Source organism: Kogia breviceps, chromosome 8 (assembly GCF_026419965.1).
Source record: "Kogia breviceps isolate mKogBre1 chromosome 8, mKogBre1 haplotype 1, whole genome shotgun sequence".
In the NCBI taxonomy this organism is placed as follows: domain Eukaryota; kingdom Metazoa; phylum Chordata; class Mammalia; order Artiodactyla; family Physeteridae; genus Kogia; species Kogia breviceps.
The window spans coordinates 81182206-81206783 of record NC_081317.1 but is presented as its reverse complement, the minus strand read 5'-3'; the positions used below and the strand labels follow the sequence as shown (position 1 = coordinate 81206783).

Here is a 24578-nt window from a genome sequence, read left to right as displayed (position 1 = left end):
GGGTAACCCCATTAATCACAACGCATGCATACAAGAACTGACAGTGTAATTTAAAGGAAAAGTTGCATTCAACGGTTGGCCCACATCATGGGGCTGGGAATTCAGAGAGTTGATATGTGAAAACAGAACAATAAAGCGCATTAAATTTCAATTCCATTTTAGAATGTCTCAGAATTTGGTTTTGGTCCCGCTGGCGCATCTTGCATGCTCTAAATTCCCCAAATTCACTACCCAAATCAGAAACAGAATTTTTCTCCACAGAACTTCTCAGATTGCTCAAGAAAATATCATTTCTGCCCATCTGAGTGAAAGAAACAGGAGATGACACCAGGCCTCACACCAGATCAAAGCTGTCTTGATCAGCCAATTAGATTTTCAGCCTCTCCCGGGATGGGTAGCAGATGGGCTTTTGGACTCCACAAAGTTTGGGACGTCATCTTGATTTGGTGAGATGGGGTGGGTATTCAGGTCGAGTCAGGCTTCTGCTGCGAAGAACCATCCCTTTTTCTCATCCTAAGCTCTCATTTCCGAGTATTTCACATTTCAATTACTTGGGCTGATTGGATCTTTTATTCTAGCCTGTTGATGTAATTCTCCAGGGAATCTCAGTTCAGATTGAGGCTGGCCATAAATGACAAGTCTTACACAGTTAGGAGTTTCTATCTCCCTGATATCTTATGATCTGTTTTATTTGGAAGGTGCCATATTGTCTCATATCTGTTAAAAGAGCAACTGAACAGATATTTTTAAAACATGAAATGATTCCGTTAGGTTGAATTTGTTTCTGGTGTTGATTTGGATTTGGATTAGAAAGGTGCCAAAAAAAAAAACCTGTTTCAGACACAGCTCTGGAGGAGGATAAGGGCAGAAACTACATCTTAAATGTTAACGAATAAAATAGGAGAAGCTGATTTATTAAGTACAGCAAAATATAAAGGAACCAAAGACTAACTAGTGCTTTCTGTGTTCACCAAAGTCACAAAGACCGGTGTAAAATTCAATTATGACTGACAAGGCCACACAAAATTCCACTCCCATGTTGCAATGAGAATCTGTAACTGTAAAGTACAAATGTAAGGTTTTGCTTATAAATGTGAGGTTGCTATCACTAAATAAGGATCCCATCTTATATCATTTTTTGAATCTCTATAATGTTCAGCTCAGGGTTGGGTACAGAGCAGAGGTACAGTATTTATTGTTGAATAGTTGAATAGTAAGTTGAATTACTAGTGTCAAGCTCCTTTATACTCATTTTGTTCTCTCTCTCTCTCATATATATATATATATATATATATATATATTATATATATATATATATATATATATAATATATATATATTTTGCAGTACACGGGCCTCTCACTGTTGTGGCCTCTCCCATTGCGGAGCACAGGCTCCGGACGCGTAGGCTCAGTGGCCATGGCTCACAGGCCCAGCTGCTCTGAGGCATGTGGGATCCTCCCAGACCGGGGCAGGCAGACTCTCAACCACTGCGCCACCAGGGAAGCCCGTTTGTTCTATATTTTAAACTCTCCCACTTATTAGGAAAGACTTCAAGGTTACTTCTTTATCGATTCTCCAAATAAGACTTACATAAACTTATAAGCAGCCTACAAAAATTATGTGTGTATGTGTATATATACAATCCAGGGGCTAAAGTATAGCCATTTCTCTTCCTACTACTATTGCTAACACTAGCTGTACTGCTTCTAAAACCACCACCACCAGCAACTTGCAAAGAGCAAAGCAATGAGCGATCGGTGTGTATGTGTGCACACAGCTGTATATAAAATTACATTTGATCCACAAGAACTCTGCAAGGAAGATATATCAGTACTATTTATTAACTAAGGAAATGGAGGCTCAGAGAGATTCATGAGCCCAATGACATGCAGCCACTAAAGAGCTAGTAAGTGATGAAGTATTAAATCCTGAAATGGCAGCAAAAGAAAAAGCTGAGCTACAGAGTGTAGTCACCCATGAGAGCAAAGGTGGCAGTTCCAGACCATCACCAGCAATTACTGGCAAAACTGGCCTTGGGATCCAGCCCCCGTCAACCAGTGGGTATCGCCATTCTCCTTCGGGCCACAATCAAAATCAGATTTTTTCAGGCATAAACTTTCCTTCCTTCTTTTTAACATTCTCAAGAGAATATGGATCAGACATCTATACAAACTAAACACATCTGGATTTGCTAGTCTTTCACTCATGAAAAATCATGACATTTCCCAAATCAAAAGGAGAAACAGAGAGAGGATAGTAATGACTGCATCTGAATAACAAATTCGTTAGTGGAGAGGGTACTTTCTGCAAAAGGAAATGTGTAGCTGCTTAAGAATATTAAAAGCAATAAGATAATTCCTCCAATGGAACTGGTCTTTCAGGCCAACCCTGAGATACCCTAGGCAGCAAGGCTGTTTTGAACACAAATAAATAAAATGACATCAGAAGAGGGCTGAGCCAAACATATATTTAAACCTGGGCTCACAAGACCCAGGAGGAATACGATGGCCCCCATATTCTAATCACTGAGACAAATTACTAGAGGAAAAGAAGACAAAGACTGAACAAGTCCCAAAAGAAACAGATAATTTAATGATGGGAGTGACTGGGGAGAGAGGGGAGCTTTATCTCTAACAAAGAACTTGGGAGAAATTCAGGAGGTAGTGAAGGGTTACATAAAGACAGGATTTTTAAGGCTCCTTGACACTAAGGATAGTTGGATGTACAGCTTTACATAGCAGGATTCCTGCAGCCAATTTCCTATGTGAAATATATTGTCAAGTACCCTTTGCCTTTCTCCAACCTACCAGTAGAGGAAGATTCTCTGAAAGAGAGAGAGCACCTACCTGCCTCCTGTGATTGTTTAAATGCCTTGTGAGGCGTCTATCTTTCTCAACGTCAGTTACTCCTGAATGTTTATCAAGCTCAGGCTCTGGGAAAGAACAAAGTCTTCAACCTCAAGTGGTTTCCATTCTAGCATGGAAAACAGTCAATAAAAAAATGTATAACATCATGTTAAGTAGCTCTAAGGACGCTAGAAAGAAAACTGAACAGGATAAAAGAGTAGAGTTAGGGGGGAGGGGAGTGTCACTCTTTCAGGGGAAGGTGAGGAAGAACAGCCTCCCTAAGAGGAAATTTGAGAAGAGGCATAAATGAAGTGGTTTCTGGGAAAAGAGCGTTCCTGCCAGATGACAAGTGTCGCACAGGAGGGCCCTGGCTTGAAATCACACAAAAGGCAAAAGGTAACTTTGGGGAGTTCAACACCAGGCCACGGGAATTAGCCACTTAGGCTGGCAAAGGCCTTAGGTGTTTTGCAAGAAGACCAATCGATCGTTTGAGGGGGTTAGGAAGAGGTCTAACGGCATGAAATTCAAAATTAGTGAGCCATAAAAATAAAAATGTGCTGTTCAATATAATCACCAATAGTCCCATGTGGATATTTAAATTTAAATCACTTAAAATTTAATCGTAATTAAAATTAAAGTAAAAGTTCTTCCATTGCACCGGCCACATTTAACATGCTCGACAGCCACGTGTCTAGTGACTACCATTTTGGCAGCACAGATGGAGAACCTTTCCATCCTAGCAGAAAGTTCTACTGGACAACGCTGATCTAAAGGACTACAAAGCAAATTGCTCATTGTATTCGGAGTGTATAAAATTTGAATACACTGTCATCAAGAATATAAATGAAAGTAAGGGTAATAAATTTAAAAATTAAAATTACTTTCCATATTAAAAAAGAACGAGTGGGCCAAGTAGTGAAAAACAGTGGATGACTATATAGTCCACATACTTTTTTTTTTAATCACTGTGAAGAGAACCTCAAACAGGCAAGAAAAGCACCATTCTTTTACACAGCCCCATGCTGGACGTCCCTGGAAAGGATCCGGGTCATGACAGCACATTGGTTACAAGGTGGGCTGGGGGTTCAACACAACTTTGGTTGGAATCCAGACTCTACCACTTACTAGATGTGTTTCTTTTAACCTTTCAAACTTTAGTTTTCTCATCTGTAAAGTGGGGACAATACTTGATCTTCCTGCATAATGTTTTGGGGATACAAAGAGACGATGCATTCAATGTGCATAGCACACTGCCAGGCACACATTAGAAGGGCAAAAAATGTTATATTTATGACATGGTAATATAACTATAAATGTACTACATGTCTTGCATGGAATAAAATGTAGACAGTGTTGTTAATAAAAACAGTATTTCATAATAACCAGTCACTTCAACTGATTTCTATTTACCTTGTAGGGGAGCTTCGTATCATAGTAACCTTGATATTTTGGTTGCTTCACTTGCTATAATAAGGTTCAAGGCCATCACTGATCCGAATCTATTAAAGCATGTGTGGAATACCAAGGTCCACAACTGTACTGATAATGATGGTAGGAAACCAAGGGATGGAGACTTGGCTACGTTCTGAAACTCAGTGCAAGGTTTTCCTACTCGCACACCAGGAAAAGGACAAGAAAACATTATTTAACCAAAGTGCTTTCCCAGAAGCAGTGAGATCTTTCCTCTCTCCTGGATCCTCAGCATCTGCCTCAGTTCGACTCACAAAGGTGCTCTATGAATGAAGAATGACAACTGTGCTCTTCTGAAGAAGCTGCAAATGACAAAAGGAAATGGATGGACTGGGGAGGGGAGCCCCAGAACAAAGGGAGACACTGCTGTTCCTGTAACACTCAATCATGGACGCCACTAACAGGATGTGGGCATCTCTGAGGGACCATAGACATCTGGTTCAAAGCATGGTGAAGAAAAGGTCCCAAGCGCAGAGCAGGATTATTTGTCATTCTGACATCTAGAAGGAAAAGGGGCAGCTGGACCATAAAAGCCTGATGTTGCCGCCAACTCTACTCATGTTCAAACTGCTAACATGTTTACCATCAAAGCGTCATTCTTTACGGGGAGGGTGGAACAGATCGTGGTTCTACAGATTGGAAAAACGAAGGTGTGACAAGCACCTCTGTTAACAACAGCTGGAAAAACGACCAGCCTAAGCTCCCACGATACAGAAAGCTACACTGACTTAGGGAACAAGGGTACCAGCCACTTACTAGGTGGCTCGTTGCCACAGGTGTTGTGTAAGTACCTTATGCTCAGTATATTGCTATCTTCATGAAAATTTATGAGGTTGGTTCTGGCTTTACCTCCATTGTACAGATGAGGAAACCAAGACTCGGTAAATGTTACTTAGCCACTGAGTGGTCTGTCTGTAGCTAGAGATTATAATTTGAAACAGCTACCGCATTCCTCTCCAATTGAGGGTAATCTGGAGATTCAGGCAAAATAAGAGAATCTGAGAACTGGCTAGAGAAAAATTAGTAATAAATTGCTGCCCTGAAAATGGGAGAGGTTAAACAAAATGTAGAGCCAAGTAAAAGTTAAATAGATAACTTTATATATTGAGTGAGTCAGTAAAGGTTTTGATATCGGAAGCAGCAACTAGCGAAAAGTGAAATATGACCTGAATCAAGGATATTGACATTAAATCATGGTGTCCATCTTTCCTCTCAAGCCCTATCCCTCACCACAGAATGATCGATTTGTCTGTGGAAGAATCCTAAATGACCACCCAGTCAATGGGGGTCATAGCAGCTACCACACCATCACAGTAAATAGTGATGAAAAGCCCAGGAAGGTCACGTGTAAGGAGTAAATCTCAGGGTAGCGATTTTGAGGTCCCTCTATCCACACTGTGCTCTTCCATCTGGGACCCGGCAACACTTCCTTCTTCCTTGATATTTTGCCCATTGGATTATAATCTTCTCTTAAGGAAGGCACTTATGAAACTTAAAAACACCTCTCTCACAACTGCCCCACAGGAAATAATAGCACTAGATGGGCATATTTACTTTGAAGCAATGGTGAGTTTTCATTAACATGCCTCAGACTCCAGAAGTTTGGGAAGACAATTCTTTTTTTTTTTTTTTTTTTTTTTTTTTTTGTGCTATGCGGGCCTCTCACTGTTGTGGCCTCTCCCGTTGCGGAGCACAGGCTCCGGACGCGCAGGCTCAGCAGCCATGGCTCATGGGCCCAGCCGCTCCGCGGCATGTGGGATCTTCCCGGACTGGGGCACGAACCCGTGTCCCCTGCATCGGCAGGCGGATTCTCAACCACTGCGCCACCAGGGAAGCCCGGGAAGACAATTCTTATTCCAGAGAGTTTTCATCAGGATTTTCATGATGCAGAACTGATGGATGCCACTCAGTATTAGTGGGCCTCGACCAGGAGCTCTGAGAGATGAGCAAATTTGAAAGCCAAAGGAACATTCCTAGATTAAAACATTTCCAAATGATGGTAAAATATCATAGAGCATCACCTTCCCATGAAGAAAGCCATGGAACTTCAAAACTTGTCATCTCTGTATTTTCTCCTTTTATATTTCACTTTGTATTGTGGAATATGTTTACTGATGTATGATGGAGGTATTTCCAGGGTTACTCATGTGCATATTTTTAACCCAATTATTATGAAGGGATTAGAGAAAGATGGGGGTAGATGGGATATGCACAGGGGTAGGCAGTTTCTATTTAAATCAATCTGAAAAATGTAACTAAAGAGGATGGTAAAAGGTAGCTGAGAAATCAAACGTGAAAATCCTATAGTAATCAGGAATCAAGAGGAACCAAATAGATATGGATGAAGCATTACATGAAGGAGGTAGTATCTTATCACCTCTATTTCCACCGCTGTATAAAGCCAGAAAGAGCATCGCAGAGTGAACCAAACCTGCGTGAATCACAGGATGTGAAAGCAGGGTGTTGGCTAAATGCTAAAAAGTGTCACGTATAGCAGCTTAGCTCCACTTTAGAAAGACAAACCCCGAGACATTTTATAAAACCATGATCAGGAAAAGAGCAAAGTGCAAAGGTGTCTGAAGTTTAGAGTCAGTTGCACAGTGTGGGGCATCCTAAAAGTCAGACCTTTTTTGAGCACCAATGGGTCAGGTAGTGTGCAAAGCACTTTCTATCTACTTCCTCATAATCACTGAAATAACTCCATGAACTAGGTATTACTAAATGCCCTCATTTTACAGGTAAGGATCTTAAGTAATGTATCCAAGGTTACCCAGCTAGTAAAGAGTTCCAGAGTGAATGAAACCCACGCAGGCTGGTCCTGCAAACCCGAACTCTTAACCATTTTACCATCTGCATAGAGAGCAGAGCATGTTGGTAAACAGATCACACAGGACTACAGTGCTTCTTGTTCAGGCAAATTCTGTGCTGCAGTGTTAGAGAAGCACCTTTTACATAGGTTTAGGTCTGAATTCGTTGTACCTACTTTGAAACCAAAGTACTCAAGCTGAAGTTCAAAGGCAGTATGGGGACAGAGTGATAGGGAACTGGGCTGAGAATCCCACACAGTCTCTTCCCTGCCATCAACTCACAAGGTGAATGTAGTCCACTCATTTGTCTTCAATAAAACTGAAGCCTAATCATGTCTAAGGCCACATTCAGTGCTGGAATGTAATGACCCAGACAGGCTTTTTCAATGACTTGGTAACGGAATGGTAATATTTACAAATACCTGTGTTGAGTAATCAGCTAATCTTTCTATTTCCATATATTACTTGTGCGTATAAATCTATGGTCTCCCTTTGTGTTTCAAAGTGAAAGATAAATAAACCAATCATGCCAGACGTGCAAATGTCACATACTATTTTCTTATCATAGGACTCTCCGCTGCTGTAGGTTGTGGCCAGCGTGGACGAACACTCTTCCAGGTACCAAGGCTTCTTTCCGCTTTCAGCTGTGCTGCTGATGGAGATGGTGTAGATGCTGTTGGTGTAGCCATCACAGGAGCAGTGGTCTTTGCTCCTCCCACCATTTCCTGATGCCCAGACAAAAACAGAGCCAAGGCCTCTCCGCCCCTGCACACAAACAGGAAAAACTTAGATGATGGAAGACATGGGTCACAGACTCTAGATGAAGACAAGATCAATATCAACATGGCAGAATGAAGCATTTGCAGAAGGCGTATGATGCTACATTAATAATGTGCTGGATCTAAGCTGCTTTCTGAAGTAAGAAGAGTTGCTTTTAAAAACTAAAATAGGACTTCTCTGGTGGCGCAGTGGTTAAGAATCCACCTGCCAGTGCAGGGGACACGGGTTCGATTGCTGGTCCGGGAAGATCCCACATGCCATGGAGCAACTAAGCCCCTGTGCCACAAATACTGAGCCTGCTTTCTAGAGCCCATGAGCCACAACTACTGAAGCCTGTGCACCTGCAGCCCATGCTGCAGAAGCCACTGTGAAGAGCAGCCACCGTGAAGAGTAGCCCCCGCTCGCCGCAACAGAGAAAGCCCGCGCACAGCAATGAAGACCCAATGCAGCCGAAAGTAAATAAATAAATAAATAATTTTTTTTTAAAGACAAAACTAATCTGGATACAATGTACAGCATGACAACTATGGTTAATACTACTGTATTGTACGTTTGAAAGTTGCTAAGAGAGTAGATCTTAAAATTTCTCATCACAAGAAAAAAAACTGTAACTATGTATGGTGATGGATGTTAACTAGACTCACAGTGGTGATCATTTCACAAATAGATAGAAATATTGAATCATTAATGTTGTATACTTGAAACTAATATGTCAATTATATCCCAATTAAAAAAAGAAACTAAAATAATACCTTTCACCCGATATAGTCATCGATATAGTCATCGAAGTAACAAGAGCACAAACAATGACGATCATAAGGGCTAACATTTTACTAGGTACCTACCGTGGGCCAAGCATAATTCTAAATGTTTTACATGAATCAGATTGAATTCCTCCAACAACTCTGTGAGAATGGTACAATTTTTGTCCCCATCACACAGATAAAGAATTGAGGTACAGAAGCAATGTTTTTAAGGTCACAAGCCAGTAAGTGGAAAGACAAATTTTGAACCCAGACAGCCAGACCTCAGAGTTGGAATATTATTAGTCACAATTACCATAGTCATATTATATTCCTATCTTCATCCACATGAAATGGCTGCTATTATGTACCCTCATTTGATATATGAGCAATGTGAGGTGCACAGAGGTAATGTATTTATTCTGAGATCACATCATCAATAAAGGGCAGAATTTGGGATAATGTCCTTCCTTCCAGAGGTGTGCTTCCTCTATGCATGGCAGGGACATTAATTATGAGGGATGTTATGGATGCTACCAGAGATAAAAGGATTTCAAGATCAAATATGTTTGGGAAACTCTAAATTAAGCAAAATTAAACAGGTTCCCTTATTGCAGAACTTCTAAGAGTCTTTAGTGAGTGACGGTTCATTGCAAAACTAAGAGGGGGGCACGATCTGAAGTAATTTCCAAACATATTTGACTGTGGATACCTTCTTCAATCAGATCCAAGAAGTTTTTCTTACATTCTTTATGCCAAAACTTGGCATAAACTCAACTTTCCTAAGGTCATAAAATAATTAGGGAGAAGCAGCAAAGTAGGACACAGATGTATTGAAGCATATGGACTATTTTTCTCTGTAAGATGAGATCTTCAGAAGAAAAGAGAAAAACAAGCCAAAGTGAAGAGCATCTCTCAGAACAGTTATAGCTGAATCCTTCAGAAATTCTACCATTTTAAAACTACAAGGCACGCTGGAGGACACGTAGGTCAAATCTATCACTTTGTAATTAAATTAGGAAGTGAGAACCAAAGTCACAAAGCTAGTGATGACTAAACCTCTTTTCTTCTTTCCAGGCCCCAACTCTACTGGTGTCAGGTGGAGGAAAAAGTATTTGGAGTGTTATCCTGGAATTTCTGGAAAAAAGAGCCAAGGAAAGAGAGATGACAAAGAATCTGGAGTATCTTTGATAAACTCTCCCTGACCTTGAATCCTCAGGGAATAGAATATTTATGACAGGATTTGACTTGACCTGAGCATGGATTTCTTTTTGCCCTTCAATGTGGAAAAATGCAATATGATTACACAGGAATGAGAAAAATTCATGAAGAGAGAGGGGGAGAAACTTCTGGATGTTATTGCCACTAGACAGCTGGACCTGGTTTACCATCCTTCAGTTTCCCATCCAAATATTCACGAAACATAGAGAAGGATGCAAAAATCACCAACCCATCATAAACTAAGGATTTTGTCCAATGCTTCCAATTCTCCAGAGGGAATTACTCCTCACTATGGTGTGGATGGCCAGATTGAGAAACTCTGGTGATGACTCATGTCTATATATCAGAGACAGAACGTCGCAGCCAGGGAAGAATAAGAAGGTTCCATTTCATCACCAAAATGTGCCCTCCCCGTCACACACTGAGGGGCTGTGTCACTGAGTAAAAGCACAGTCACAGCAGAGCTTTACCTGACCTGTCAACAGAACACATGAGATAATGACAAAACCTACCTGGTTTAAACAGAACCATAACAAGATAATAGATTAAAACCCACAAAATGATGAAAAAGCACATATGGCACAATCACATTTATATATCTATGTAAAATTATGACTGTCTGAAGAGATCTCTAAAAACATATTTGATTTTAAAAGAATATTTAATAAGACAATGATCGGAAGGTACTTTTATGTTGTAATATCATTACAAATGTAGGATACAAAATGATACAGTATAGTCTCAGTTTAGAAAAAAGTGTATGTGTGTGTGTGTGTGTGCGCAATGAAGTTAACGTGTAGTACTGTTTTACACTTAAAGCTACCATCAAATGACGATATAGTAGAACTTATCCTGTTAGGTACGATTAGGAAAGAATTTTATTTTCTTTTTATACCTTCCTTCCGTGACCATGTATGACTTTTATAAACAGAAACAAACACATTTATTCCTCTATTAAGAGGGAAAACCTAGGGCTAATTCTTAAGAGATAATTTTTGTTTTATAATCAAGGGGAATTTTATACACAGAAGGTTCATTGTGCACTAAAAACCATAGAGGCTAACATTTACAGAAACCTACTATGCACCAAGCACTGTACAAACATTATTCGGCACAATTCAAGTCTATATCATTATTTTACAGATGAGCAAACTGAGAATCGGAAATGCTCACTAAGGCCAGAGCCAAAGCTTAAATTCAACTGGGCATGGCAAAGGCAAACTCCAAAGGCGAGTATGGGGTCAGTAACTGCCTAAAGGGAGCCAGGGAGAGAGGAGTCACTGAAACGGGAGACAGAGGGGCTAATAAGAGTTGAAAACTGGTCAGGGGACTCGCCAACCCATGTCGGCCCTGCAGGGAAGGAGCCAGGAGAATGTGTGCTGAGCAAGACCCCAGTCTCTTCCTCCCTCTCTCCCATTTTTTGCCAATGTATCCCAAGGCTGAACCCCAGAAGAAGCCAGAGGACCTGGATCCCATAGAGATCAGTATCCTAGAGCATGAGGCTTGTGGAGAGAAGGGGAGAAGGGGAGAAGGGGAGCTGGAGGATTGAATGGAAGATGTAGCTTCACATCCCCAGTGTGACTGTGTTTGAAGATACGGCCCTTAAAGAGGTAATTAAGTTTAATGAGGTCATAAGGGTTGGGCCCTAATCAGACAGGACTGGCGCCCTTTTAAGAAGATGATACAACAGAAGGGTGTGCACAGAGGAAAGGTCTTGTGACAACACTGTAAGAAGGCAGCTGTGTGCAAGCGGAGGAGAGAGGCATCACCAGAACCTAATTCTGCCATCACCCTGATCAGGGACTTCCAGATTTCTGGCCTCCAGACAGTGAGAAAATCCACTGTTGTTGTTTAAGCCACCCAGTCTGTGGCATTCTCTGATGGCAGCCTGAGATGACTAACACAAGGTGAGAGGAGATAAAGGATGAGCCGCACCCCCCCACCGTGGAGGCTACAGCACATACAGATGTTGCCACCACTCTGTCTACAAGGCAACCTGACCTTTGTGCCTGTGTATATGGCTGATGATTAAAATCCCAGAAACAAACAGACTAACTCTGTGGGCTGAAAATGCCATAAAGACAGCTGCTAAAGATCTAGGGGCCTGATCTGAAACAATTAGCAATTCAAAGGTTTATTTACTACAGATGCACAGGGAATTTTCATTAGTGTGCAATATTCAGAAAACCAAAACATATGTGGTAAAAAGAAATCTGGACATTTCTCTAAAGCTCAGAGTAATTTAAGAATTAAATCTTAATGTGGGATGTAGGGAGAAGGGAAGGTGGGCAGAATATTATAAAGAGAAAAGAATCTTTGAGACACGTATTTTCCCGAAGTGTAGGAAATAACATTATTGTATAGTTTGGTAAAGTACTGTGATTACAACTGGTTATATTAATATAACTTTGAATGAGGAAAGGAAAAGAATCCTTCAATTTTACTGAGTGCCAAGTTAAAAGTTAGTAAATTTACAGGGAAATATACTGTGAAATCCACACAGGACCAATTTGACCAAACTCTAAAGATTCTCTTTCATTGTGTATCTATCTAACTGTGTATGTGTTTCTTCTCATATATGCCCTACAAAAGTTAATTTATATACACCATGAACATTATTATTAAAGGCTAGAAAAAAAACCTGGATTTTCTTGTGGTTCAAGTCAGAAAAGGCTACTTTATGCTGGGTTATCAATTAAATCATACACTGCAAGTCACGTTTAGAGAGGTATAGACTTTAATGGAACTAAATTTCTTTCTTTAAAATGGTGTGATAGTTTTTCAGCCAATACAGCTAGATTGTATTAGGTATTTTAATACTACTCTTCTCCATATTGCTTAGAAAGTAGAGTTGACCCTTAAACAATGGTGGGGGACAGGGGTGCCAACCCTCCGCATGGTTGAAAATCTATGTATAACTTAGAGTCAGCCCTCTGTATATACCGTTCCTCCATATCTGTGGACTCAACCAACTGCAGACTGTATAGTACTATAGTACTTACCACTGGAAAAAAAAAAAAAATCCGCCTCAAAGTGGACCTGTGCAGTTCACAGCTGTGTTGTTCAAGGGTCAACTGTATTCTTAAAGGGACATGACTAAATGACCAGAGGCTTCTTGCAATACAGAAGACGGGGCATTGTGCTAGGTGCTGTCACATCTATTAGTTAACTTCAAGCAAATTAGACATGCATTTTTACAGATTAAAAAAACTGAGTAACATTAGTTACTTTAGTGGGGTGGAGACAGGAGAGGGAGACCAATAAGTCTGATCAGAACCTACATATCTGTATGTGTCGACATGAAGAGACACAGTAATACAACTGTAGGAGGAGGAACTCTCTTTTAAGTGTGATGTCTTCCAAGTACAGCCTGATACCCAGTTTACCAAAGCCCCTCATTGCGTTGCTCCCTGCCTTTTTCTGATCTTCGTATATCAGTCAGAGAAGAGCATAGCCCTCTATGGAAGCTCTTCCATACGTGGTTCACAGGTAAAGGGGCTTCAGGTTGGAAGAGGTTGGAGAAAGACAAGGATACCTACGACTATTCGGTAGCTGAGATGTGAAGAGAGAACTGTTCATCTTTTAAAGCTCAAAAACATTCTGACAAGCATTTCCAAAATAAATCCTGTTCCTTAACAGAGCAGGGTTCACTGAAAGAAATAGGTCTGGGTCCAGAATCATGATGTAAAGGCAAAACAACAGCAGCAACAAACTTTGGAAAGCTTTTTGTAGTGCTCACCCAAGATGTCTGTTTCAGAATTTAAAAATACATACTGCTTTTTAAATACTTAACAACTCTTTGAATCATGATCATCAGTAGGACAGATGATTCACATGAAAATGAAGGCTCCTTAAATGTGACCTGAAAAGTAATCTGAAAAGAAATATAATCCACAATTGAAAACAAACCAGGAGCACACAGCTTCCGATGCCTTGGAGACAACACTGGTGTAACCTGGTGGGAAAAAGACCTCTTTGGGAAGACACCAAGAGGACGTAGTCATGAGACAGACGTAATCAGAAGTCTTTGGGAAAGACTAAAGCCCAAGACTTGTTTCTTCAATCAGTGCATTTGGGCAAGATGGAGATGGCGGTAGGGAAATTAATTGTATGAGACGGAATTGGACCAGGAAATAAAGTGGGTCACTCCCCACCAAAGCCCAAGAGAATCGAATGAGGCAGATACGGGACGTTTTTAAAGGAATAAAAGGAGACGTGGCCTCTGAGGGTCAGGAATCTAGGGATTAAGTGCTGCTTTTATCAGGAATAAAATCCTATGCTGAAGTGCTAACTTTGCCAGACACAGGTATCCTCACCTGGAAAAAAGCACATCTGACTCCCTTTTTTTTTTTTTTTTTTTTTTTTTTTTTTTTGTGGTACACAGGCTTCTTCTCACTGCTGTGGCTTCTCCCATTGTGGAGCACAGGCTCCGGACGCGCAGGCTCAGCGGCCATGGCCCACGGGCCCAGCCGCTCCGCGGCACGTGGGATCCTCCCGGACCGGGGCACGAACCCGCGTCCCCTTCATCGGCAGGCGGACTCTCAAGCACTGTGCCACCAGGACTCCCATTTTTAAGATCTACTCTACAAGTCGGAATGTCCGATGTGCAGAGTATACAGGTTTCACTCGATTCCGCTCTGTTCTCTGAACGTTTAGCTATTGTGCTCTCAGAATTACTAAGGTAAACAGAGGAATGACTCTAAGCATTTTAAAACCAAACTGTCGGACTTCCCTAGCGGTTCAGTGATTTACAAAAAACACTCTGTGAGAGTGTCTTCACCGATCTCATTTTATGCTACTTAGCCTATCAAAGGATGGTTGATGAAAGAAAAAGACTGAAAATACAAATGCAGTTAAAGAACCCTTTTGTGAATGGCAACCTATTTCTCCGCATTTCTGTCTTCCTGCCTTTTCTCAAGTGACAAGACTTCATTCCCCCCTCTTGCTTCCTCTCCATCTCAACCTCACCCACCTTTTCTGCCCCACGTCAGGTTTCTGTATTCTGATTTGCTGTGTACACAGTATGTTGCTAAGCCATATATATTAAGCAATTTGTTATATTCTGTTGACTTTTAAATAACACACTAAAAATATGAGATGCAGTTATTCGTGATGATATTAATTTTATCCGGCACAAATGAAAATCCATTTTATACATTTCCGGAGCATACCAAATGCAGTCAACTTCCCTTTTAAAGGAAGAGGGAGCCTGATTATGATTGTGGGATCAGCTGCTGGTGACAACAGTTGTAAGCATTTCTGGTAAAATGCCACATTTAAAAACGCCACTTATATCTACATTTAGGGTCTTTCCGTGACATTCTTTGTGTTCTAGTACATGAAGGAACAGCATGATGCACTGAATTCAGGTAACCCAAAGGTGACTTTAGCTCAGTTTTCTAAAAGGACACTTGGAGTCATATGGCCAAAGACTAGTGTAAAGAATAACCAATCAACACCGCAAATACAGAACTACCCCAGACTCAGGTTCCTGATAAAAAGCTACTTTTATAATTATTGTGTGAATAGAAAGAAGAAAAAAACCCAAATTGAGTTGCTTATTCACCACATCTGCCAGAATATAAATTCAATAGAGCATCAGCTCACTGAAGGCTTGTAGAATGAGTCCTGTTATCAGAGCTTCCCTTTCTTCAGAAGAGCTGACAGAGGACTTGGACACATTAATACAGCTTCTTACACTTTATCACCAAGTGCTCAATGGTGTAACCCTTGGCTCCTGAGAGCAGTATTACATCAGGGTAGATTCGTTTACTTTGTTTATTTTTAAAGTATAATTGGAAGAAGAAAATCAGTCTTTCATGGAGAAAGGATAGTAGAAGATCTAGGAGTAAATAAAAACCAGGTGTGCTTACTAATGGAAATAAATATGCTTTCAAGCAAATAATTTTTTTCCTGTTAACCTGCAGAGTCGCTGTACATTTAGAAACTCCACATAATAAAAATGTGGAGGCGAAGAATGTGCTATGGATACTATTTAAAGCTGGACACATAAGAGGTTCGTACAGTGAAATTTTACATTTCTACATAAGGAAATTAAGGGAATAAAGTGAGCAGAGCCATTCAGTGGCAGAAAAGCTAGGACCAGATAATCCACTCTCACCTCAACCAATGCTGATCTCCACTGACTAGTACTGACACTGGGTATTTCTAAAAATGCTTAACAACATGGTTTAGAGAAATACTGCTTAGCAATAGTGCATTAGAGGAAAAAAAACAAAACAAAACGCAGAAACAAACCCCCAAACCCTTCCCTTCCTGCTTTATCTCATTTGCCAAATCAACAATCCCCAAGTAACTGTCTGCTTTTCATGTTTATCTATGGTTAATTCATACTGATCAATGCCCCCCTTTTTTTTCCTCAGCCCTTGTCTTCCTCGTCTGACTCAAAGAAGCCTCAGAAAGACTCAGGTTATTATTTATTTCTGGTCACTCCCACAGTCTTGCAAGCTCTGAGCCCTGTTCCAGCAGTTTTCCCAGGGCCTGGGGAAGGCTAACATCGGTTGTGGAGAGAAGCATGCAGATTGGGTTTGTCAATTTTTCATTCCAAGCAACTGAAAAAGTATGTTTGAATGTCATCTGCCCTCTGAAATAATCACAAGAATGAACAGCACCAATGCAGCTATTCTGGACATTCACCATCCCAGCACTCCCATTTTGAGGGAAAAAGAGACATACCTCCCAAAGGTTTCTCCACGTTGGATCATCGCACAGCAAATGCAATGTCATGCTCAGACTTTCAGGACAGCCAGACTTATGAAATGGAGAAGGATATTTTCCATATTCACATTAATTCCCTATTTTCAAACTGCCCAGAAAGATACCATCACCTTTAAATTACATCGAAGGAGTAGAATTTGAAAAATTCCTTTCACAGAGAATAAAAACATTTATTATCAATAGGGGTATGAAAGGAATTTATTGTAAATATTTGGAAAGGCACTTGGAAAGAAGGATGGATACTCCAGCAATAATGAAAAGTTAATACTCTTCTCTAAGTTAGCTCTGGGGTACAGAATGCCTCCTGTGGGCTGGTTCCAACTCCCAACTCAGCTCTGAAGGGTTGAGCAGAACTGCCCCTCTCTGAAGCCCATCCTGGGGCTTGAACGTCACAGGCCTCTACTCCATGAAGCAATGACTTTGACCTTTTGTGGAGCAGCTCATAACATTTCTGAAAGGCAGAAAATCAGCCCCTTACAGTTTCTTCCCATTAACATAATCCTGATTCAAATGAAAGCAAATCACACTTCTGAAAAAAATTACAATTGATATTAAGCTTATATTATTTATAAGACTGTGGTGGATACTCTGGGGTCCTTAAAGATGCACCAAACGTTGGCCTTCCTCTCCGGGGGAGACCAGCAATTGGTCTGAGCACTGTGTACGTGAGACCTCAGTCAGTTTCCACGATGGCTCCATAAAGTTAAGTATTCTCATAGCCTTGTCTCAGGGAAATGGAAGCTCTGAGAACTTAGTAACTTGTTCCAGGTCAAAATGCTAGAGAGAAACCAAACTCAGATTTCACCTCTGGTCTTTGTGACTTTAAAGCTGATACTTTCTACATCATCACAGGCTGTATCCAGGGATGAAGAGAAAGAGAGAAGCTAGTGAAGTTCAGGATATGCCAAATCAGTAAATTTCCCAGGAGTTCAGAGGAGAGCGAGGTCCTTGTTGCAGTGTTCTCTTTCATGACCAGAATTAAAGCTACTGTTGGCTGAGAGCTGAGTGTGCACAGACAGGCCTGTATGATGCACTTCTTCAGAGCAGATATCACATGGAGCATGGGGGCCAAGAGCACAGGCTTGGAAGACAGACCTGAGTCTGATCCACAGTCATGCTTCTTAATGACCAGGTTACCTACTTTGCCAAGACTTGGGTTTTCAAATCTTGAAACTGGGGGATGTCCTGTGAAAATGATTCTTATGCCTAACTCGAGAGGCTATCAGAGGTAATGATCATAATAATGTTTACAATCCTGAATATTAAATTTGATTGTTTTCCTCTTAAAGATGAAGAATGTAGGCTCAGGGCAAGTGAAAAAAAGTCTGCAATAAAAGCCATAAATACGTTTAAATCATTGGATACTATCAACTCAGTTCAGTTTATCCTTGTTTATTACACAGTGGTCTTTCTTTTCTGGTTGCTGCCATGTTTGGTTGAAGGAAATTTATGTATCTGTCCTCCCCATCAGCTTTTTTCAAATCTATGTTTAGAATCACAGACACTCAGAATTGGTATGAACCTCAACTTGACCTAATCCAATCCCTGTATGATTTTGTATCTTCCCTATAACAAGGACATCCAGACTATATTAGAATGACTCCTGTGATATGGACTTCATTTATCCCCCAGGTGGCCCAGGAGTCACTAAAAATAGAACAAAACAAACTAAAAGAAAAGAGGACGGTTACTGATATCTGGTTAATCCATGAGTAGAACAAAGGGAATTAGAATGGAATTTGAAAAAGTTAAAAAAAAACTACTCACAGTGTTAATAACAAATCTCTAAACTAAAAATAAGGTGACAATAAATACTTGACGTACATTATACAAGGCTAGGATAAGTTTGTGCTTCTTTCCATATAAATGCATCACAATTCACAATAATACAGTAATCTAAATCTGATACTTGGATATCAGATAATCTTCCATTACAGAATGTGAAACCACCTATGTATTTATGAAAACATCTATTTCTTTGTTTCCAAAATGGATAATGTTCTACTGGGTCCATTTGGCAAGTCACTTCTTAGCTTTGTTAAAGTTCTAAAAACACAGAGTTTCAACAGTACATAGTTAAATTCTAAGGGAGGATTTTAAAAATAAACTACAGTTTAAGTTAATTTTGGGGACTTCCCTGATGGCGCAGTGGTTAAGAATCTGCCTGCCAATGCAGGGCACATGGGTTCAAGCCCTGGTCCGGGAAGATCCCACATGCCGCAGAGCAACTAAGACTGTGGGCCACAACTACTGAGCCCGCGAGCCACAATAAGTGAAGCCCACGTGCCTACAGCCTGTGCTCTGCAACAAGAGAAGGCACCGCAATGAGAAGCCTGCGCACCTCAACGAAGAGTAGCCCCCACTCGCTGCAACTAGAGAAAGCCTGCGCGCAGCAACGAAGACCTAATGCAGTCAAAATTAAATAAATAAAGTCAATTTTCATGAAGTGGAACCAATATAAAAAAAGCTCCCTTGTCTATCTTTGCCTACCCATATATTATTTTAAAGTTTTACATTTGCCAACTAATTTAACAACAATCTGTCATTTACTAAAATGCCAATGGGTACCAAGCCTGCTACAGCTGGGTGTATATCAGATAAAAACATATCCTTCCCGAGTGGAATTGGTTCATTTTATTATGATTATTATTACTGCTTTATTATATAAGCTCATTATACCTCTTCTCTCCTATTCTTGTGAACATGTGCCTTTAATTTAAGGGTGAAGAAATTGTGTGTGTGCACGTGTGTAAGATGAGACAATGTGTGAAAATAAAGCATGCTTGTGCTGTCAGCAAATATTCTAAATATTCAATCAGTTGTAAAATCTGGTGAATTGAAAAGGAAATTGAGGATAGAAAGGAGATAGACTAATCAGAGACTTCATAAGAGACTAGTTTCCATCTGGACCCCTGAATAGAAGAGCACAGTGAGGAGGGGATAAAGGCCACTGTTCCAACAGGGAGTTAGAGACCAATGATTCCAATTTCACCTACTTTTTGCCCCATCCTTGACACCGGTTCTGTCAAGAATTCATTGGAATGCCTTAATTGATAACCCCAAAGCCTAAAATGCTCAAATAAAAAGAATCTGTGATTGAAAGTATACTTGTAGATAAAATGGCAAAGCAAACACTATAAGCCATGATCTTACAATATCTACAATGAGCCCCATGATTTCTCCAGATAAAAGATTAAGCTAGATGTCAAACCAGTGCTTGGTATGTAGTGAATACTTAAGAAATATTTTTTGAGTAAAATAATCAGGGAAGTACTGGTAACCCGAATACAGCATTTTCTGATTATGGGAAAAAGAAAAGATTCAATTCTATGTTTTTTGCTTGTTTTCTAAAGGATATTATTAAACACACTTGTCAGGATACTGAAATGCTGTCAATGCATTAGATGCCTGCTGATGAATATCAAATGCATTATTAAAGTTTAATAACCCAACTAGGGCAAAAAAGATGACTGCAAGGCAACTAGACTGCACACAGTTAAGGTTTCTTATTGTGTGTAGTTTAGTCTGTCCTTATTGTTTACCAGATGTGGGAGTCTGCTGGCACTTTGTTTAGAACCTTTATTCATTGTTATATGGTGAGTTCCCTGAAGACAAGTCCCGAGTATTATTCACCTTTCTCTAGCACCTAGAAAAAGTGCCTGGAATATTATAACCACCAGTGAGTGTTTCCTGAATGCAATCAGAAATAAATGAATGAATAAAGAGTCTATCAAAGACAGTTTTAGGCAATTACCTCCTTATTCTGACACCAAACCTTGGGTCACCTATCTCTGAAACATTGTCAATAAACTCACTCATCTTATAAAATCATTTCTTATTTAGAACTGTGTAGGCAGACGAAGCCAAGAGTTTCCCCTGAGGGAAGTCTTTGCCAGTCATACCAAGGAGCCAAGCCAAAGGATCCCACTGTAAGTGAAATCGTATCTGTTTGAATGAGAGCAACTTTTTTTTAAACTATCCTTTCTCAAGATTTTGATTCTGAGACTCCTGCCAAAATTGTAAGAGACCCTATGTGCCCTCCTAAGAAGCTCAGAATGTTCCTTGTTGGTCACAGGGAGCAGTGATGAGTTTCAAAGAGAAGACAAATGACAAGATTTACATATAAAAATACTTCTTTGGCTGTGGTGTTCATGCTGAATTGAAAGTTGAAGCTCAAGCTGGGAGGATGGAAGTTTTGAAATTATGCTATTGCCAAAGTCTATACGAGAGATGTTGGTTCTAGTTGTGAGGACAAGAGGGCAGATTCCACAGACTTTTCAGAAGTAGTACAGGAAAGAAAGACTTATTAGATGACTAGATCAAAGAAGAGGAAATGACGAGTTTTAGGAAGGGAGATTGGGTGAATGGCAGTGACATCAAGTAAATAAATACATTGGTGTTGGTAAAAACAACTCAATCACTAAAAGTATTTCCAGTTCTAACATTCTGACTCTAATAAGTTTAGCTGAATTTTCACTAAGCAATTCTAAAGAACTTAAAGTGAAATTTAACAGCAATTCAAAAAAGTCATGAAAATAAAAGCTTTGGTGTGGTTAAAGTTTAGAACAATGATTAAATAAACTTAAACACATCTCTCTACTGCAGGACTTCTCAGAGCCTTTAATATGCTTTTAAATTTCTAGAGGAAGCATATAGTAAGTGGTGTTTTTCAAGTGTATTTGATAGCAAAATCCCTCCATCCTCCCCTCTTTTTTAGCATTTTATTAATTAGTGTTTTACGGAAAAGCTTTAGAAAACCTTGGGTATTTTCTCCCATTTATTTTGGCCATTCCTTAATAATAATCTCAAGATTATATACTTACCTTCCCTAAGAACCATTCAGCAATATGAAATTGATTAAACCCAGAGATTTGGAACAACAAAAACTTTTTATAATATTTATATGATTAATCAGTATTTCACTTTTATTACTCTTGCCCTTTTAGTGATGATAATGATTAAGATTCATAACATAATGAGAGATTCTTATGTTCCAGGAACTCTGCTGAGTATTTAACAGGCATAAATCATATAATCCTCCTAATAGTCCTATAAACTAATTACTACCATTTAGCTCCATTGTATAGAGGAACAAACTGATCCTCAGAGAGGCTAATTAACTTGAAAAAGGCAAGGTATTAGAACCCACTGAAGAGTCTGAATGCAGAGTCTGGGTACACTAATCACCAGACTATTCCATGTATGTTAATAACTCATTTCCAAAATATTAACCAAAAACAATGAAAGTGTGACCCTTAAGCAAATTAACTCAGTATACACAGCAAATTGGCATGGAAGTCATTCATACATTCATTCACTAAATACCTACAGAGTACAAGACACTGTTTTGGGTACTTGGGATACAGTAGAGAACAAAACAGTCAAACTCAGGGCCTTCATGGAGGAGGCAATCAATTAACAAAGTAAGTAAATCTAATACATAGAAGAAGGGATAAAAACTGCCAAAAAGGGGTTCTGCAGGGTTGGAGTGCATGTATGTTATATTGTGGATAGAAAGAACCAGGCAGGAGTCCTTGTCAGGACAAATTAGATAAGAACTCAGAGAAGAGTACTGGGTTTCACGGTGACCTTGATAAGAACAGCTTCGGTGGAATGATGGGGCAGAGCCCTGATGCCGTGGCTTCCCAGATGATAGGACAAATTAGGTTGTAGAGGGCAAGTATGGACCACAGTTTCAAGGAATTTTGTTTCAAAGTGAAAAAAAAAATGAGGCAGTAATTGGAAGGAGATAGGAGCCCGGAGATGGATTTTCCACTCTCTCTTTTGAGATAGGAGAATTAGCAATGTGAACGTTTGTGGATGGCAATAATATAGTTGAGAGGGAAATTTTAAAGATGAAAGAGAAGCTAACTGATTGAGCCATGTTACTGATGAGGTGAGAAGGAATGGGGTCAAATGAAGAATTGGAGGCAGTGGACTTAGGTAGAAGAGCAACTAATTCACCATGGTAACAGGAGAAAAGCTAGAGTATGTGGTCACAGATGGAGGGAGCAGGACAGATGTGTCAAAGAGAACAGAAATGACAACTTGAAAAAACATCTATTGGATTTTGTTGAGACCCACATTCTGACTTCTTTAGCTCTGCTGAATATGTTTTCTACAAAATTGGGGAGAAGAGTATATATCTTATGAAATTATTGTGAAGATTAAAAGTTATCTATTTTAGGGCTTAGGAGAGTATAGTATAGTAGACTAGCAAATGTTAAATGTATTACTATTATTATTTTCATGCAGCCTAAATGATATACTTCTAATTCTTGCATTTAATTTTATAGCTCTGTAGCAGCAAATATAGTGCTATCTTTGAGAGAGAGAGCAAGTTGTCAATTGTGACATGGTTTGTTTAACATAGTTTCTCTAATGCAATTTTGGCACATTAATTCTAAAGGGGCTATAAATGGAATCAATTTTGATTTTGTTATAAAGTCTTTGAAAACAGTGTTCCATTTTACTAGGCCAAATACTTATCTTATAGTAAACAAATAGGGAGCACTTTGAAATTCAATATTCGCTACATTTTTTGATTAGCAAGCAGAAGGCATGGATACAATCAATACTTGGACTCCCTGAGCAAAATTTATTTCCTTTCTGAAATCTTTCTTGATCCTTAGTCTTCTCTCTCTTGCTACCGATCTCTCCAGATGTCTTGGCATTGTTGTCACCCAAGTCCAACTCATTATCAACTCTTTCCTGGACCATTTCAATCTTCCTCTCTTGCCTTCCCATCCCTCGCCCCACATGAAGTCCCTTCTCTACACAGCAGTGATCTTTTAAAACTGTGTATTCCATCAGGCCACTACTCTGCTGAAAACCTCCACTGGCTTTCTGTAGCAGATTAAAAGGCAGACCTCCTTCATGGTTTAGGACGCCCTCCTGAGCTAGCCCCCTGCCTACTTCTGTGGCCATCTACTACTGCCCGCTTTCTGTTCTCATTGCTCCCAACACCCAAATTAGCATTCTGTTCTGGAGATACACTCTACTCATTCTCCACTCAGGGTGTTTTTCAGCTCTTGCTGTTCCTTCTGCACAGAACATTCCTTCCACATTTCTTCACCTAACTGGCTTCCTATCATTTATGTCTCCATTCACATATCGCCTCCTCAAAGATGATTCCCTGTCCTACCTAGCTAAATCAGTTCTGTTTCCCCCCAGTCATCAGTTTAATTTCATTCATAATGCTTCTCCTTAGCTCAGATAGTCTTGATAGTTTCCATGTTTGTTTCGTCTTGTTGCTAGAATGGGGAAACTTTTATGTATTACTTATAAAACTTAGACGTCTTCTTCCCTCTTTTGTCTACAGTGCGGAAGTTGGCTAAACTTAATAAAAAGAAGAAATTCCAATTCCTGTAGTTTCTAGATGATGTAGTTAAAACTGCAACAGTTGGGCTTCCCTGGTGGCGCAGTGGTTGAGAATCTGCCTGCCGATGCAAGGGACACGGGTTCGTGCCCCAGTCTGGGAAGATCCCACATGCCGCGGAGCGGCTGGGCCTGTGAGCCATGGCCACTGAGCCTGTGCGTCCGAAGCCTGTGCTGCGCAACCGGAGAGGCCACAACAGTGAGAGGCCCGCATACCACAAAAACCAAAAAACTGCAACAGTCTAAAGTCACAGTGACTTTAGACTGCCACACAGATTTTCAGCTAGTTTCTTGAAGGAATTATTTTTAGTCACTTATTCCCTCATTCCTTAAATCACTCAGCTAATAAATCACTTATTTATTTCATTATTGTGTTCTATAATCTAACTTTGCATAAAGTAATTATCCAATTATTTTCCATATATTTGACAGTATATATTAGACAAAAAACAAATTAAAATAATCTCAAAGAATATAAAATTTATCAACTCATTTGATGCCTGATAATGGAAGAATGAATGATTTCTTTTTCCTGGAAAAGGCTATCTAATATACTGCTTCAAAAATCACAAATATGGATAAATGAAATGAATT

General features: G+C 39.9%; 1 protein-coding gene across 2 annotated transcripts in view; it reads right to left on the bottom strand.

The window, feature by feature from the left end:
• PCSK5 (proprotein convertase subtilisin/kexin type 5) overlaps window positions 1-24578 on the bottom strand; it is a 464407-nt gene that overhangs the window by 265178 nt on the left and 174651 nt on the right. For both annotated transcript variants that reach the window (XM_059071201.2, XM_059071200.2), the window contains exon 8: window positions 7678-7890. In XM_059071201.2, coding sequence (XP_058927184.1) covers window positions 7678-7890 — 213 coding nt within the window. The remainder of the gene's footprint in view (window positions 1-7677; window positions 7891-24578) is intronic.